The sequence below is a fragment of the Lemur catta genome, chromosome 3, assembly GCF_020740605.2.
Source record: "Lemur catta isolate mLemCat1 chromosome 3, mLemCat1.pri, whole genome shotgun sequence".
NCBI lineage: Eukaryota > Metazoa > Chordata > Mammalia > Primates > Lemuridae > Lemur > Lemur catta.
In genome coordinates this window covers 81,240,629-81,258,968 of record NC_059130.1, presented here as the reverse complement: position 1 = coordinate 81,258,968, position 18,340 = coordinate 81,240,629, and the positions used below count along the sequence as shown (strand labels likewise).

The window sequence follows — 18,340 nt, the reverse complement described above, 5'->3', positions numbered from 1 at the left end:
AATTATATTACTATATAAATCATATTTACTATTCTTATTAAGGATAGGCTTTAAGGTACAAAGTAACTTTCTCTGTTGGTTCAGTTTGGTATTGTTTATGTAATGTTGTAATGTTTAGCATTTATTTTTTTGTTTTAGTGATGCAGCTTGGTTCAACGAATCTTGGTTAAGCCGAATTAAAGAGGATGTTGGGGATAACTGGAGAATAAAGGTATGCAGAATGAATGGGAGAAGCACTTGATGCAAACAGTGGTCTTATAATTAGCACCAAGCCTCAAATAAATCTTTATTTAAATTAATTTATGAATACATTTTATTGTGTACAGTTTGAGTTTTGACATGTGTATGCTGTCAAATTAGATAGATATAGAATATTTCCTTTAACCAAAAACATGCACTTAATGCCCATTCTCTATTAATCCTCACCCCAGGGCTGGCCCTCGGTAGCCATAGAGCTGCTTTCTGTCCTTATGGAGTTCATTTCTAGAATTCCATATAACTGGAACCATATAATATGTACTCTTTGTGTCTAGCTTCTTTTACTCAGTGTATTTTTAAGATTTATTCGTGTTGCGTATCAGTAATTATTTCTTTTTTGGAAGAGTAGCATTTCATTATACTGATATACCACAATTTGTTTAGCTGTTCACTTGGTGATGGATGTTTGAATTGTTTCTGTTTTTGGCTATTATGAATGCAACAATGATGAACATTTATGTATTAGTCTTTGTATAAGCGCATAGTTAATTTCTCTTGGGTAAATTCCTGAGTGGAATTGCTGAGTTGTGTAAGTATTTGTTTAACCATATTAAGAAACTGCCCTACTGATTTTCTATTTTTAAGTCAGTTTACTTGTGTCTTGTAGGACATTCATTTGTTTCATATAGATTGTCTTATTTGTTGGCACACAGTTCTTTTTTAAAAAAATTTTTGAAATTTTATTGCCTTTTTTTTTTTTTTGTAGAGAACAGGGTCTTGCTGTGTTGTGCAGCCTGATCTTGAATTCCTGGGGTCAAGCTATCCTTCCACCTTAGCCTCCCAAAGTGTTGGGGTTACAGGCATGAACCACCGTGCCAGTGCATACAGTTCTTAACTGTATTATTATGCTAATAATTTGCTAGTGACTATATGATCTTTAGTGTTGTTTCCTTTTCCTTTCCTGCTATTGTTTATTTGTGTCTTTTGTATTTTTTTCCTTGATAAATCTGGCTAGACGTTTTTCAATTTTATTCATTTTTTTCAAAGACTACCTTAGGTTTCCTATTTCATTGATTTTCTCTCTGATGTTTATTATCTTCTTTCTTCCACTTAATTTGCTTTTCTTTTTCTTGCTTTTTAAGATGAAAATTTAACTAATCAATTTTAGGCCCTTTTTTCTTCCAACATTAAGCACTGCCTTAGCCACATCCCACACATTTTGACATACTGTGCTCTTATTTTCATTCAGTTCAAAATGTTTGGTAATTTCCCTGTGGTTTCTCCTTTGACCTATGGGTAAATCCAAAGTAGGTAATTCAAATTCAAAATATTTAAGGATTTTCCAGATACTTTTATTTATTGGTTTCTAACCTAATTAATTATTTTGGTCTGAAACTCTGTATTGAGAAATTCTTTTACATTTACTGAGATTTACTTTATAACTTACTTATTAGTCTATCTTGATGAATGTTCCATGTGTACTTGAAAACAACATGTATTCTGCCACTCTATAAATGTGGATTATGTCAAGTTTGTTGATAGTGCTGTTTATATATTTTATATCTTTACTGATATTCTATCTAATTATTATATCGTTATAGAGGAAGGATTCCTTAAATCTCTAAGGATGATTGTGGTTTTGTTGATTTCTCCTTTCAATTTTGTTAAATCTTCTTGATGAATGAATCCACTTATCATTACGAAATGCTTTTCTTTATCCCTGGTATTATTCGTTGATTTGAAGTCAAATTTGTCTGATATTATTGTAGCCACTACAGTTTTGTTATTATTATATTTTCCGTTGGTATTTCTCCTTTCTTTGAATCTGTGTGTGTCTTTGTATTGAAAGTGTTTCATGTAGACATCTAATAGTTGGGTCTTGCTTTTAATCCAGTTTGACAATCTCTTTATTTGATTCTCTTTTTAAAAAAAAATTTTTTCTATTTCTTTTCTCATATTCATGTTTTTGTTTAAATCCTTGAACATTTTTAAACTAGCAGTTTTAGCCTTGTCTTTCAATTCTTTCATCTTTCTTTCATTTCTGAGCCCATTTCTGTTGACTGAGATTTCTCCTAATTTCGGTCCATATTTTCTTGCTTCTTCACTTGTGTAGTAATTTTTTATTGGATATTAGACATTGTGCATTTTATCATTGAGCTTTGATTTTTTTCTTTTGGTATTTCTTTAAAGAGTGTTGGACTTTGTTCTTACAAGCAGTTAAGATGCTTGTGACTAAGTTTGATCCTTCAAGACTTGTTTTTAGGCTTGGCAGGGATAGATCTAAAGTTACTCTTTACTGTAGTAGTAGATTAGACCCATTACTACTAGTCTTGACCTTTTGGGGGTCTTTAGTGAATGCTTTATTCATATAGCATAGTCTCTTCACTGTGGCTAATGGGAATTTCAGAAATTTCTGGACCTGTGTAGTAATTTTTGGGAATTCAGTTTACAGTTTCCTGGATTGTTTTCTCCTTGGAAAGAACATTGAGTTTGGAAATAACCTGGAGTTTCACCTATACACTTGCAAATTGTTATTTAGCCACAGAGTCAAAGGAACCATTACACAGATTTCAGATTCTCTTTGTCTCCATAGCTCCCATCTCTTCATCTGTGTGTCTTGCAAATTCTAACTGCCTTGGCCTTCCTGAACTTCTTATATTTGTCTCCTCAATCAGAAGAGCAGGCTTTGTTTGTTTTCCACCTCCCTATGCTATAGTCTGAAAATTGCCTCAGAATTTTGGACTAGTGTAGAGCTCATCTTTTTTGTTTTCCTTGTTTCAGAAAGCAGAGTTGTCTAAAGCTTGAAAACAATTGTTTCATGTATTTTGTCCTGTTTTATAGTTATTTGTGGCAGGAGAGAATTAAACCCCATTAACTTGCTCATGGCTAGAGGTGGACATGCTCATAAATAAATCTTTAAAGTGGGCACTTGAATTTACTTTGGCTCCTTTTAAATAAAATCACTCGAGCTAATTAAAAACTGATTAAATCTCTAATGTTTAAAAATTATCATGTGTTTTTATTTATAGAACTCTAATGTTGTTACTGTCATTTTTATTAGTGGAAAGTTTTAGTTGTTTTTTGTCATAAATGTTTTCCATTAATATGAAATAAGAATTTATTTTATATTCTTTTTTTCACATTAGGCTAATAATTTAAAGAAGATTCTTCAAGGGATTATGAATTACTACCATGAGGTATGAAAAATATCTGACTTTGATTAAATACAAAATGCTATGTGATAATTATATTGACTTGGCTGAAAAATGACTTGGCTTTTTATTTATAACATTTCACTGGAATATAATTCATAATTGGAACATATTGTTTTCTTTCCATTTTTAAAAAACTCAAATTTTGTGAAAATGAACATTTTTAAACTTAGATATATTGATGTGTAAAATAACATTGCTTGCATGTTGATATCTTTAAATTATTTTCTCAAGTAGAATTACCTTCATCTTTAATATGATTTGATTTTATGCAATGCTATAAGTAGACTTCATAATTAATTGAAGTAATTTCCTATTTAAAGCACTATTTTGACATTTCTTTCCAATGTAAACAGAAGCAAAGATGTACTATGAGATTATGCTCATGCCAGTGAATTGGAAAAAATGCAAAATGAAAGTAGTATTAAGGTCACATTAGATAGTACATTACTCAAGTAGTTTTTTCTTACTCAGAATCATAACAAGTTCTCTAGTAGAGTTTTTTGGTATGAGAAAGTTTAATCCTTAATGATTGGAAGCTTTTGAATTGACTGTCATAAAGAATTTTTGTTTCTATTTTTTAAAGTTGTCACACAATTAAACTTTTAATTTCTTTCAAAAATTTTTAATACTTTGTGAAATTTTTCAATTCACCAAATGCCTAAAATTCATTTTGAAGGATTTTTATTGCCAATAAACTTTTTAATAAGCTGAAAAAAGATAAGACTAGGAAAAAAATTAATCTATTAGATTTGTTCATTTATAAAAGTGCAGTGATTTATATTATGGTTTTTTTGTTAATTGATCTCATAGCAAAATATTAATATCCTTTGGCTTAACATAAGCCTGTTTATTATTTAATGTAAAGGTGTAAGTTTTGTCGTAGTAGACTAGGCCAGATGCGTCTTAAATAGATCTCTATCTCTGACATTGGAATCAAAGGATATTTGGTATAAAACCAAAAGCAAATGAAATTACTTTTGGTTGGTTACTTGAAATTTTGGGAAGTTTCCTGAACACTGCTAACTGGTTTTAATCAATAATTATTGATTTGTTATTAATTTATCTGAATCATTTCATGAGTCTATTTATAATATATTTTCCTTGTAATGTTATTAAATGTAGCACATTTTTTGTAGCCTACATAAATGAATGATCTAACTTGTTATTTTGATATTGCAGTTTTTAGGGCAGCAGATTTCTGAAGCACTTATCCCTGATTTAAACCAAATAACTGAATGTTCAGATTCTGTGGAGCTTGGGAGACTGCTTCAGCTTATTTTAGGTTGTGCGGTCAACTGTGAAAAGAAGCAAGGTAAGTGAATTTCAATCATTTAAGAATTCCTACTTTCTAGAAACAACTTACATTGCTGTAAAAGGTAGCATTACAATTTACTATTACAGCTTGTCAGAAAGCACCCTGAAGTGTAAACCAGAAGATCTGAATCCTAACCCATCTCTGCCATAAAAAGCTACATGCTTTGCATATCCTGTTTGTACCTGGATTCTGAGATTCATATTCAGTGGCTAAATTAAGTGTATTTTAATTTAATTAGTTTAATATATCCAATGCTTAGGATGTAGTGGATATTTAATGAAGATTGTACTTACTCATCTGATACATTATTTCACACATAAGATAGAACCTTAGGTTGATTCAGTTTTTTATAAATAAATATTCGGCCACTAAATTATAATTCAGGCTTCTTCAGATAATATTCTACTCTTTTCAGAAGAATATCTGTCCAATATATCTTCCAGATAAGTGGCCTGATTATATAAATGGAAATGGTTCATTATATTGGTATCTCCAAACATATCCATATCCTGCTGAATACAAAAAGGTTATTTTTGGTTGCATGTAATGAATAAAAGAATGAACTGAACAGACCCAAATCTCCTTCCCTTGTGTGCTTGTGTCATTCTGGGTGGTAGAGTTTTGATGCTGTTGTTTTTTGCATGATTCGTCCAAACTTTATTAGTATACCACCTTTATGAAAGAATGATGTTGGGTGCTTAAGTTTGCAAAATACTTCAAGCCTGGACCTTAGAAAACACATTTAACATTAACCAATAAAGAAAGGATATGAGACAGGATAAATTCAGTAAGAACAAATTCACAAAGGAGAAAAATAAAATGCATAGAATCAATTGTAGTTTGTCAATTAAAAAAGACAGTGATTGGGTATCAGAATATTTTGATGTTAGTCTCTCTCATCAACTAGCTATTTTTTTCTAGGGCAAGTCAGTACTTCTCTATAGGCTTTTATTTTTCACTTATAGGCAATGTCAAAGATCTAGTTGTTGAATTTTTCATAAACGTGAAAGACATTTGCTCATGGAAGGTTGAAACTTCCCTAAATATTTAATCACAGGTTATAAATAGTACTCCATTTGTAAATCTTTTAATTTTTTCTTTTGAATAATGGCTTGTTCATATTTTAATTACTGATTATTTTAAACTTATTTTTGCTTAACTAATCTTACCAGATTTGTCAGTCTTTAAGAACCAACTGTTGGCTTTGATTCTATTTTGCTTTTACTATTTAATTTCTGTTCTTATGTCTATTTCTGTCCTCTTATGAATTAATCATCTGCTCCTATTCTAAGCTATAATTGACATTTTAAGCTATAATTTTCCCTTAAAGTATGATTTTGCTGCATCCTACAACTTTTGATATAAGATGTAGTATTTTAATAATTTAGTTCTAAGCATTACAAAGCAATTTTTTCCTCATGTTTTTAAAAGGAAATTAATTTATGGGTATATAAATAAAAGTTTAACATATAGTAAATATAAAGGAATAGTTTCATTTTCATTATTAAAAAATCAGGATTATCTAATTGGATTTATTTATGAAGGTATATGTCAGGATTCACAATTTTTGGGTGTGAACAAATAAATGAAAAAAAAAAACAACTACTAGTAATTTAACTGAAATTTTAAAATAAAACACATCCAGGATATGAAACAGCTTCCACCCTTTTATGCTTTGCCATGAGAATTGATTTTCAGACTGATTCCAAGGTACTGCAACAATCTCAATCTTGAAAGAATGAACTGGTTACCTTACTTATCTTGGTAGGAAGGAGATTATTTTTATGAAGATTTCAGCAGACCTGAAATACTTCGTTATCCAGAAAATCCACTTAAAGGAAATCATTCCATGGCTTATCCATTCTCTAGTTAATTTTTTTTTTCCTCCCTTAGTACTTAGTGGTCAGGTACACACCAGAATCTTTGTCTAGTTCTTGTCTTCACAAATAAAGGGAAGATTTTGAGAAATTTTAGAGCAGTTTCCCAGAAGAATAATCGAAACAATGAAAGTACTGTATTAGAAAATAAGAAGTCCTTAAAATTTTGGGGAAATTGTTTTAGCTAGAGCACATATAGTTAAAAATGGATTTAAATCTGCAAATATATAAAGAACTCTTTCTCATGGTTCCTCATTTCCTGTCAGGACAGCATCACCTTGACTTAACTGCATGTGTGTTTGTGGTGAGATACAAGGTCTCCTTGTGAGACTTAGTGAATGCTAGGAAGATGTTTACAGAAGGTGTAAAAGTCCCTTTTTTGAAAGCCTTCCTGGAATGAACTAAGTAGGTGATAAAATGAAACTTTTTGGACCTAAGATTAAATAATTATTGTCATAATTGTTTAAAGATTAATTCTAATTTCTTTTCTCTTTCTTATAAGACAACTAGAGGGTTTCTTCTTTAGGAGAAAAGAAACCATTTAAAAATATTTATATGAATATTTTCTATTCTGCTATTTTGTTTTCAGTGGATATACTAGTGGAAAAATAATATATTTTCATAAAGGATTATCTGTGGTAAATGAGTTTTTATATTCTGCTAATTGGATGGCTAACGTACTATGGATAAAGAGTAGTTTTTTTTTCAGATTGGATTTTTTTTTTAAATTATAGAACATATTCAAAATATAATGACCCTGGAAGAGTCTGTTCAACATGTGGTCATGACTGCTATTCAAGAGGTAAGTTATATTATTTCACATAAGTGTGAAAGTCCTAAACCAGATTTTGTAACAGTTTGCATATAAATTTTATGGATGTGTGTTTTTCTCTTTGTATAAACTTGCCCTTTGCAGCAGGTTTGCTGACCTTTAGTTAGTGAGTCTTCCTCCTGTCCCCAAATATCTTCAAAGGCCCCCAAGCCCAATTTTAGTACATGTGTTTTAAAAGCCAGTTGATAAATTAATATTGTCAAGTTCCTTTAAATAACTTTTGCTTTATAAACATCACATTGTACTTAATTTTTTTTCAATTTTTTTTTTCTTAAATGCCCCACATTCTGGATGATACACTAAATTTTATTATTTTAATTTTCTAGTTGATGAGTAAAGAAATATTGAGCTCCCCTACAAATGATGCTGTTGGAGAATTAGAGCAACAGGTGAGTACTTTAGTATGTAAGGAAAATGTTAGAAACATTGATACAGTTTTTTTTTTTGCCAATTACTATTCATATCATAAGGTTTACAAAAGAGAATATATAAGAATATATTTTCTTCCATGAAATTTAGTTTATTTTACTTTAAGATCCCAGTTTAATATTATTATGCATTTCTTTATGAATGCAAGTAGTGTTGATCTCCAAACTATTTTGTGATGATGTTTGAAGAGTTGGGTGGCATTGAACATTTCTTCCGACACTTGTAATACATATTGGACTCGTGCTGTATGGTTACACAATTAAACAGTAGACAATTTTTAAAAACTCTGAGTTTTAATTTATCTAATAAGATAATATTTTTGTCACTGTTGCTGTCCTCTCAGCTAATACAGAAGAAAATGCTCAAAGACACTGTCCTCAAGGCTCCATTCCCTGGTTGTATTTTAGGATGGTTTTACAGGGGAAAAAGGTGCTCTCTTTCCATGTGTAAACCAATCTGGGTTGAGGTGAAAGGGTAAGAGGAGAGGCAAATTCATCAAGTAGTTTATCTGTTATACTTTTAGACATCTGTTTTTTCATGAGTGTCACCAGTCGTCTCAAGGAGTATTTCAAATGAAATTTTTTTAAACAAAAAATTTATTTACATGTAAATATGCTGTGTTCTTTCTAAATTTTTTTCTGTGAGGAAATTAAATAATGCCTCCTCTAATACTTTTAAAAATATTTCACTAGGATTTACAAAATTTTATTTCTGTGGGACCACGGCCTTAAATGTTAATGAGGCTATGTAAATATTATTCACACAAAGATGACAAAGTAGGGCTCATTTTTAAGTAGGTAAATTGAAAAATTTGAAACTATTCCTAGTATCAGTGCATGTGTATGTAGTGAGAAAAGTGTATTTTTCTATTTGTGTCAAAACAGGATTTACTAAGAATTTGGACATTTATATTGCAGCTTAAAAGGGCCTTGGAAGAGCTTCAGGAAGCACTAGCAGAAAAAGAAGAGCTGAGGCAGAGATGCGAAGAACTGGATATGCAGGTACATAAAGGAAACCTGAGCAGAGAAAAACATTCTCTTTATGAGAATTTTTTATTTTAATCAATTAGCTGGCAATGTGTTTTGTAGGTTGGATTTCATTTCCTGGAGGGATGAGGATTTCTTACAGGCTTGAATGTTGAAGCATGGATTTCATAAATACTTTTCTCTGGCAGTTGAAATTGCTGGCCTAACTCTTCCTTTGAGAAAATCATTCTGCTGATTATAGAATTTCAACTTGAGATGAGGACTCAGTTTTTTGTTTTTTTTTTTTGTAAAATGGGAAAATTAAAGTCTCTACTTCATAGTGTGTTCATGAATATTAAGTGAGGTAATTTACGGAAGTATTTAGTGGTGCCTGACCCCCAGTAAATTTAAGTACGTGCTCTTTCTTTTTCTATCTCATACACACACACACACACACACACACACACACACACACACACACACACACACACATATGAAGTCTCTCATGCCAAATTTGAACATGTGTGTGTATAATGCTTGTTCATATGCACATACATGTTAGCAAAACAAACTTGCATGAGAACAATAGTTAGTGGTTAAGAGGGTAGAAGACAGTCAAACCAAGACATCTATATTCAGAATTTGGCCATGTTAATAGCTGGATGTGTGCTCTTAGGCAAATTACCTAATTTCTCTATACTTCAGTTTTTTCTTTTGAAAAATGGAGTGATGATAATATATTATGTCTCCCAAAGTAGTTGTGAGGATTAAATGAGTTAATATATGTAAAGCACTTAGGCCTTGGCACAGAAGTACCAGGTATATGTTTGCATATATTATTGCTGCTATATGAAAGTATAAATGTGAAAGTTATGCAGTAAGTCTAGAAAATAGTTTACAAAAGGTTAAATGTACCTTTATGACATGCTGTATGTAAGTTGCATTTTTTGTTGAGGTAATGAGCTTAATAGTTGATTCTCTGAAAAGTCTAAGGACAAGGAACAAAGGTTTGGTAGCATTACCCTTGCTAGATGAAATAAATATTAAATATCTAAAATGTTGGGGCTAGGTAATATTCCTAACCCTCAATGATTTGAAAATAAAAGGGAAAGACGTGGTCAGGGTGAGTAGCCACTTAGGGCAATGACAGCACTAAAATTCAGGTCTTCTAACTTCATCTTTTATAATCAGTCCTTGCTATTTGAGTGAAGGAAACACCTCAAGTATAGGGGAAATTCTATCTGTTCTCCTTTGCGTCCTTCCCGACTACACATTTAACACACCCCACCACAGGCATGAAAAACACCTGAAATGTGCTATTTTCAAATATGATCATATTTACCATGTAGAATACTACATAGGAAGGATAGAGGATTGATCCATTTAGGTATTGCCAGTCTTGCAGGATCTTTGTGCAGTTTTCTGAGAAATTCTTATTCTATAAAGAACATAACATTCTACATCAAAAGACTTAAATGTTTCTAACAATTAATGAAGAGTATATGATCTTCTGGTTTTTGGTGAAAAGTACAGAAATCCCAAACAGAGAGGGACAGAAGCAGGTGCAGAGTGAGCCTAAAGAGTATATCACCATGAGAGTTTGTTAAAGGAGATGCCTAGAACCACCACCCAGCATTCCAAGTCATGATTCTAGGGTGGGTCCAAGGAATTGGTGCTTTTAACAGGCCCCCTCCCTCAAGTCTAAGATGAAGGTAACTCTGGAACCACACTAAAGCATGGGCAGCAACAAGGTTGGTTTCTCTTCAGGTGTTCAACACTAAAATTTGCTCTTGTTCCTCCTCCTTCAGGAGATTCCTGTTTACTTTTGAAAACGGGGAGAATTATCTCTCCTCTGTCAATCATTTTCTGACAGCCCTATACTCCAGCTGGAATGAGATATTCTTTTCTTTGTACCCCATCCCTACCCTGTAATGTGCTTCTCTCAAAGCACCTTCAACATCTTTTATATAATTGTTTACAATTTTACTGTAAGTGTCTTAAGGGAAGAAACTCTTTTTTTCTTTGCATCTGAATCACTTAGAATTATTATACATGACAGGTAATAATAGTCACTAAACTGCTTACTTGATAAACATGGATGCATGCATTGATTTTAGGAGCAGAAAGTTATTTCTTTACATTGTCTGCCTAGGGATAGTTTCCCATCCTTTGTATTTCTCATTTGAATAACAATGTTTGTAAGTTGCCTATACTATATTCAGGACAATCACTTGAGTTTAATTTTCTGTTATGAGCTCATTGTGTCAATATGTAGTCTTATCACATGACTGAACTGAATTAATTACACCTGTTGAAAATATAAATAGCGAACTTGTCCATTAATATATTGGAAGTCAGTAATAGATTACCTTTTTTCCCCAAACTAATTCTTAATCTTATGTAAATTTCTGGTCTTATGAAAGATCACAGCTTTAGCTGTAAATTTTTAAAGATGTTTTAAATGAAAGAGAAATAGAACCAAGGAAGCATATCATACTTATTTTAAAAGTGTGAAGTGAAAAAAATGTATCAGGTACTGACATTGATGTGGTTCTATATTTAAGATGTTTTTGTCTGTTTTAAATCATAAGCAAACAGTGCAAATGAACCAAATGTGCTCATCCCCTGAATATGAGATGTGTGACTGCTAATTTTTGACTATGAATCAAAACTGATAACTTTGAACATGTGTATGTTTGGCTTAGTAGGTGACAGCATTCTAAAAATTAGTTTATGCCTAAAACAAATTATTTTTTGAAGTTGATGTGTCAAATTTTAGGGACTTAGAAACATTTTTTTCCCCAGACTAAGTATAACATTTTAAAGATATCTGTACTCTGTTTTCTCCATATATGTATTGATTTGATTTCTTTTGTTTGACTCAAACCTTCTGGACTCAGAATTTGAAAGTTGAAAGGATCCTTAGAAACTTTTCAAAAGAAGGCAGACTAATGGCCAAAAAACATATGAAAAATTGCTCAATATCTCTAATCATCAGGGAAATGCAAATCAAAACCACAATGAAATATCACTTAACTCCGGTGATACTGGCTTTTATCAAAATGTCCCAAAAAAACAAATCTTGGCATGGGTGTGGAGAGATAGGAACATTCATTCATTGCTGATGAGTACAAAATATCTACTGCTGCACTGCAAATTAGTACAACTTCTATGGAAAGTATAATAATATGGAGATTCCTCAAAGAACTAATAGTAGACCTACCAGTTGATCCAGCAATCCTGCTACTGGGGATTTACCCAAAGGAAAAAAAAATCATTCTATAATAAAGACATCTGCACTTGAATGTTTATGGCAGCACAATTCACAATTGCAAAGATGTGGAAACAACCCAAATACCCATTAATACATAAGTGGATTAATAAAATGTAGTAAATGTATACTAGAGAGTACTACTCAGCCATAAAAAAAAAAAAATGGTCAACTACCTATTATCCTGGATGGAGCTGGAGCCCATTCTTCTAAGTGAAGTATCACAAGAATGGAAAAACAAATACCACCTGTATGCACCATTAAATTGGTACTAATCGATCAACACTAACGTGCACATATGGGAAGTAACATTAATAGGGTGTTGGGCAGATGGGAGAGGGGAGGAGAGAATGGGTAAATTCATATCTAAAGGATGCGGTGTGCGCTGTTTGAGAGATGGGCACACTTGTAGCTCTGACTCGGGTGGTGCAAAGGCAATTTATGTAACTGAAGTGTTTGTACCCCCATAATGCTCTGAAATAAAATTTTTAAAAATTACAAATAAAGAAAATAGCAGATACTTTCTCATAGTTAAATTTAAAAAAAAAAATCATGTAGTCTGGTTGACCAAGCTATTTAATGGCTTAATCAGATTTAGAATCCAGAACTCTGTACTTTAATAACAGTTTTTTGCTTTTGTTTTTTGCTATTGATATGTATAATTGTGTATTTGTTTTTAGGTGACTGCACTTCAAGATGAAAAGAATTCACTGGTTTCTGAAAATGAGATGATGAATGAAAAACTTGACCAGCTGGATGGCTCTTTTGATGATCCAAATACAATGGTTGCAAAAAAGTATTTCCATGCACAATTACAACTAGAACAATTACAGGAAGAAAACTTCAGGTAGCACTTTTAGTAATTATTTTATAAATTTCTGTTTCTCAAACTAGTAGCTAAAAAACCGTAATATCAACAGCTAATTATTAAGCATTGTTAAGCATATTTAGGACACTGATTAAACTAATGAAAATACCAAATGGTACAAATGGTTCTTGCCTTCACAGGGTTTACAATCCAGTTAGGAGGTGGGATATGCACATAAAAACAGAACAATTCAAAATAACATGTAATAAGGGCCAAATCAAGGCCATAGGCAAGCCAGTGGGAGTTCAAGGCAGTGATTGGTAAAGCCTGGAGAGAACAGAGCATTTCTCACACAGGAGAGGTAATTCTATAATAAATGGAAAAAATCTAAATCTTAAGCTAAAGAGGTGCTTCTCACTTTAACTTTTCTATTTCTTCTTTAAAAAAGAAAAGCCATACATTCTTACCTTTAATAAATATTTATTGTCTTTTGTATGCTTATCACTGAGCCCTGCACCATAAGACCTTGAGAGCAGGTGCTCTAATTATACTACACATTTTTTTGTTACTTAATTTTGATATAATTTCAAATTCACAAAAGAAAGTTGCAAGAATACTACAAGGAACTTTATGCCTTTTACACAGATTCAGCCATTATCTTGCATTATCATTTGTTTAATCAGTCTCTATATATTTATATAGATATGCATATTTTTTCTTAAACCTTCTGAGAGTAATTAGCGATATGCCTCTGTACTCCTATATACGTCAGTGTGTATTTCCTAGGAACAAGGCCATTCTCTTATCAACCGCAGTATAGTGACCAAAATTAGGGAATTTGTCACTGATATGATATTATTATCTAATCCACAGACCATATTTAATTTCCATGCAGTTGAATCAATGTCTTTATGGCTGTTTTTTTTTCTCCTGGTTAATTCAGGATCATGCATTGCGTTTAGTAAGGAATTCTTATTCAATGGACCATAATGTATTACTATCATCATTCATTTTGTTGCTCAGATTATCCCAGATTTGGCTAGAGGGAAGCCTTTCAATTAACTCTTGTGTCCTTTTCACATGTTGTTATCTTTTCTTGAGCACTTTCTTACTTTGTGGCACAGTAAAATGTTCCAGACTCATCTCATCTCATCCTTTCCCTTTCCCAACTCTGGAGTCAGCCATTTCTCCAAGGAGCCCTGATTCCTTTTAGTCAAGAATGTTACTTAGAAACAGAGATCTATGCTATGAATTTTTTATCATTGATTCTAGGCTATCTTGGTGGACAGAGCTAGGAAATATACTTGCACAGATTGATACTTGCTCATGTTCACGCTTGCCCTCATTGACGCACTTGTACCTATGTACCGTATTTCGTATCTGTCAGTATTAACAATGGGTTCATATTGACACTTTTAATTTAGTTCAACATCTCAGGGTTCATTCTGTTCTCCACCTCCATATTTTAACTCCCTTCTCCAACACTAAGAAACTTGGTTCCTATTTTCCTCAATATGCTTACTCATTTGCTGAATCCCAAAACACACAGAAATTTAAGAATTGTTAACCTATATCTCTGTAAAAAGCGAACTATTACTAGAGTTTAGGATGTTTACTGTTCATTTTTTTTAAAGATAACATTTACATATTGTGAAATACTTAGTACAATTTGATGTTAACAATTGCGTACATTTGTGTAACTGACACATTTATCAGCACACAGATCATTTCTGTCACTGCAGAAAGTTCCCTTATGTGCCTTCCCAGAAACCCCTACCTGCCAGAGATAATTACTCTTCTGAAATTTTCACCATAGATTACTGACTTAGAACTTCATATAAACTGAATCGTGCAGTATAAACTCTTTGGAGACTGGCTTCTTTTGCTCTGCGTGTTTGTGAGAGATTCATCTGTATTGTTGAATGTATAGTAGTCCCCTCTGATCCACAGGGCATAAGTTCCAAGACTCCAAGTGGATGCCTGAAACCATGGATAGTACCAAACCCTATATATACTGTGCGTGAATTTCCTTTTCCTTCTTCATAATTTCACAGATAGAAGATTTATTCTTACCATAGATCTTGTAACCTCAGCATGTGCTTTAGAAAATTTCCTTATGACGTCAAAAACTTCTATCTTTTCATTTAAAGAAAGCACTATACGCTTCTGTTTGGCTATCAGAATTGCTAACATCACTACTCTTGTGCCTGGGGGCCATTTTTAAGTAAAATAAGGATTATTTGAACGCCTAAGCTTATGCGCCATTTAGAAGACAAATGATGGAAATTATATAATAAATATTTATTTTATCTGTTCAAGGCTTGAAGCGGCAAAAGATGATTACCGTGTTCACTGTGAAGAGCTTGAAAAGCAACTAATTGAGTTTCAGCACAGAAATGATGAATTGACTAGTCTCGCTGAAGAAACAAGAGCTCTGAAAGATGAAATAGATATTCTTAGGTATGGCATGTCCAAATAGAATTATGTCACTTCTAAGTTATTAGTCAATGTGAGTATTTCGTATTTTAATCAGAGATTTTTAGAGTTATTCCTATGACAAGTATTGACCAGTTTTTCTCCAGCCTCCTAGTCTTTAATTCTTTTCTGCTTGTTGATTGAAATTACAGATTTTTTTTATTTTGAGAGAGGATCTCTGTCACCCAGGCTAGAGTGCAGTGACCTCATCGTAGCTCACTGCAACCTCAAATTACTGGGCTCAAGTGATCCCCCTGCCTCAGCCTCCCAAGTAGCTGATACTACAGGTGTGCTCCAACACACTGAGCTAATTTTTCTATTTTTTATAAAGACAGGGTCTCACTCTTGTTCAGGTTGGTCTTGAACTCCTGGCCTCAAGCAATCCTCTCATCTCGGCCTCACAAAATGGTAGGATTACAGGCATGAGCCACCATGCCTGGCCCTAAAATCGCAGCTTAGGGATAATATTCAGTTCTTATTAGGACAGTTTCATATTAGAACACATAAACCCAAAATGAGAACTTTTTCTTAAAATTTTGTAAACTGAATTACTTATAGATATATTTAGCTTGACCTCTTTGTACCCTTTATTATATTTTGTGAAATTTTTGTGTATAGAAATGTATTCTCAATTCATATTTTAGCATTTGATAAAATATAGATAAATATAGATAAGAATCCTAACATTTATTTCAGAGAGGATTGTTTTTTGACAATACTTATATTTAGCTTCTGTCTATGAAATGTTACTCAGTGAACAGACTATTCACCTGATCTTTATGTTTTATTTTAATTTTTTAAATTAGTTATTTGTATTTTCAATGTCAATTTAAAACAAAATCTTTATAATCATTAATTTGAAACTGCTTGTAATAGTGAAATGATTTGGTTTATTTATTTATGGTTAATTTATTTATTTTGATCAGGTAACCACAACTCCAAAGGGAAGTTCTTTGCCAAATTTATAAATTGAATCAACTTCCTAAGTACAGTATATCAAATACTTGGAACACAACTGTGCTAAATAATACATAAAGCAAGGTTGACCCATAAGCTATAATGTAGCTCAGAATTGTTCAATTACATGTACAAAATCATTCTCTTTTATACATTGTGCTAATATATCAAATAGTTTGATAATTTAGTGTGTCAAATTTGAAGCATTTTTATTTTGAGGGCTTTATAACTAAACAGTTGAACTTTAGATGGTTTCAGGCCTGAGTCTGTATTCAAAGTTCCCACAAACTTTGCAATTTCTTTTTCTTGCTCTCTCTCTCCTTTTTTTTTTTTTTTTTTGGTTATAGCTTGGAAGATTCGTTTTACAGCCAGAATAAAATTATGTACCTATATTAGTTTTTATACAGTAATGCTTAGTCTTTATATTTATAGGGCTACCTCTGACAAAGCAAATAAACTGGAGTCAACAGTTGAGATATATCGTCAGAAGCTGCAAGATTTGAATGACCTTCGCAAGCAGGTGAAAACTTTACAGGAAACCAACATGATGTATATGCACAACACAGTCAGCTTAGAAGAAGAATTAAAGAAGGCGAATGCAGCACGTACGCAATTAGAAACATACAAAAGGCAGGTAAGAAATTATCTTAATTTTTAATTGATAAAATTGAAAGAGTTCACCTTTGTTATTCTATTTGATCCTTTATGTATTATACAGAAATTAAGAAGCATTGCCTATAATAAGCTGTGAACTGCTTCTGATGAATTTCCTCTATCTGTAATTTTAATTCAAGGGTTGATAATTGAGTTTGAGTTATCTGAGTCTTTTACCTTCTGAACTATTTTTTGCTTTTATTTTGAGATTTAACAGAATGGAGCTGTAACCTAAAATATTGTTTTGCCATTTATCAAACAGCATTAGAATCGGAACCTGATTTTTAAGTTTTTTGGTTGAGTATTTTAAATTTTATATTCTTATCAATTGGCTATTTTCCACAAGTATTTGGAATTAGGCTGCAGTTTTAGTATCAATAGTTTATTTCCAATCTGCTTTCTCATTTACTCAACCCATGAAAGACTATCAATATTATATACTGTTGTTTTTTACTTTTGTTTTTGACATAAGGTTCAGGATCTTCACATTAAGCTTTCCTCTGAATCCAAAAGGGCAGACACTCTAGCATTTGAAATGAAGCGACTAGAAGAAAAACATGAAGCTCTACTTAAGGAAAAAGAGGTAAACATAAATATAATTGATAAGGAATATGTCAGTCTTCTTTTAGCTTTGGTATTACCCTTGATGGTCTTAGAATGGTAGTTATATCAACCAGTTCTATCTTCCTCCAAATTGAAATTTTTGATGTAAAAGAAAGTTTTGTAAAAATGACCATCATTTCTTCATTCAATTTTGTTAGTTTTCTTTACTGAGAAGATGAAGTTACAGAACCACGGTCATAAGTCTTGGTGCATGTTGTTTAACTCTAGACTGTCAATTTCTTGAAAGCAAGGGCCATAGATGACTTTTTACAGCTTTATTAAGGTATAATTTACATACCATAAATTTCATCTATTTGAAATATGTAAGTCGTGGTTTTTAGTATAGTTCTGCTGCCATCACCATAGTCAAATTTTAGAACACTGCCATCATTCTATTAAAGAAACCCCGTGCCCATTTGCAGTTACTCTGCACTGTGGTCCTCTTTCCCCCAGTCTTAACAACTGTTAATCTACTTGTTGTCTATAGATTTTCCTAGTCTATCTAGAATATGTAATCATACACTTTGTGGGTTTTTGTGACTTTCTCTCGTGTCATCCATGTTGTAGCATGTATCAGTGCTTTTATTCTTTTTATTGCTGAATAATGCTCCATTGTATGGATATACATTTGTTTATCCATTCACCAGTTTATGGACATTTGGGCTGTTTCTGCTTTTGGCTGTTATGAATAATGCTGCTATAAACATTTATGCACAAAGTTTAATGTGGATATGTTTTCAT

General features: G+C 32.2%; 1 protein-coding gene across 1 annotated transcript in view; it reads left to right on the top strand.

Annotated features, from left to right (window-relative positions):
• Nucleotides 1–18,340, top strand: part of HOOK1 (hook microtubule tethering protein 1) — a 52,367-nt gene that overhangs the window by 12,206 nt on the left and 21,821 nt on the right. The window contains exons 3-12 of the mRNA XM_045547898.1: nucleotides 139–211; nucleotides 3,345–3,395; nucleotides 4,593–4,725; nucleotides 7,340–7,407; nucleotides 7,764–7,826; nucleotides 8,784–8,867; nucleotides 12,783–12,949; nucleotides 15,230–15,370; nucleotides 16,775–16,976; nucleotides 17,469–17,579. Of these exons, the coding sequence (XP_045403854.1) occupies nucleotides 139–211; nucleotides 3,345–3,395; nucleotides 4,593–4,725; nucleotides 7,340–7,407; nucleotides 7,764–7,826; nucleotides 8,784–8,867; nucleotides 12,783–12,949; nucleotides 15,230–15,370; nucleotides 16,775–16,976; nucleotides 17,469–17,579 (1,093 nt within the window). The remainder of the gene's footprint in view (nucleotides 1–138; nucleotides 212–3,344; nucleotides 3,396–4,592; nucleotides 4,726–7,339; nucleotides 7,408–7,763; nucleotides 7,827–8,783; nucleotides 8,868–12,782; nucleotides 12,950–15,229; nucleotides 15,371–16,774; nucleotides 16,977–17,468; nucleotides 17,580–18,340) is intronic.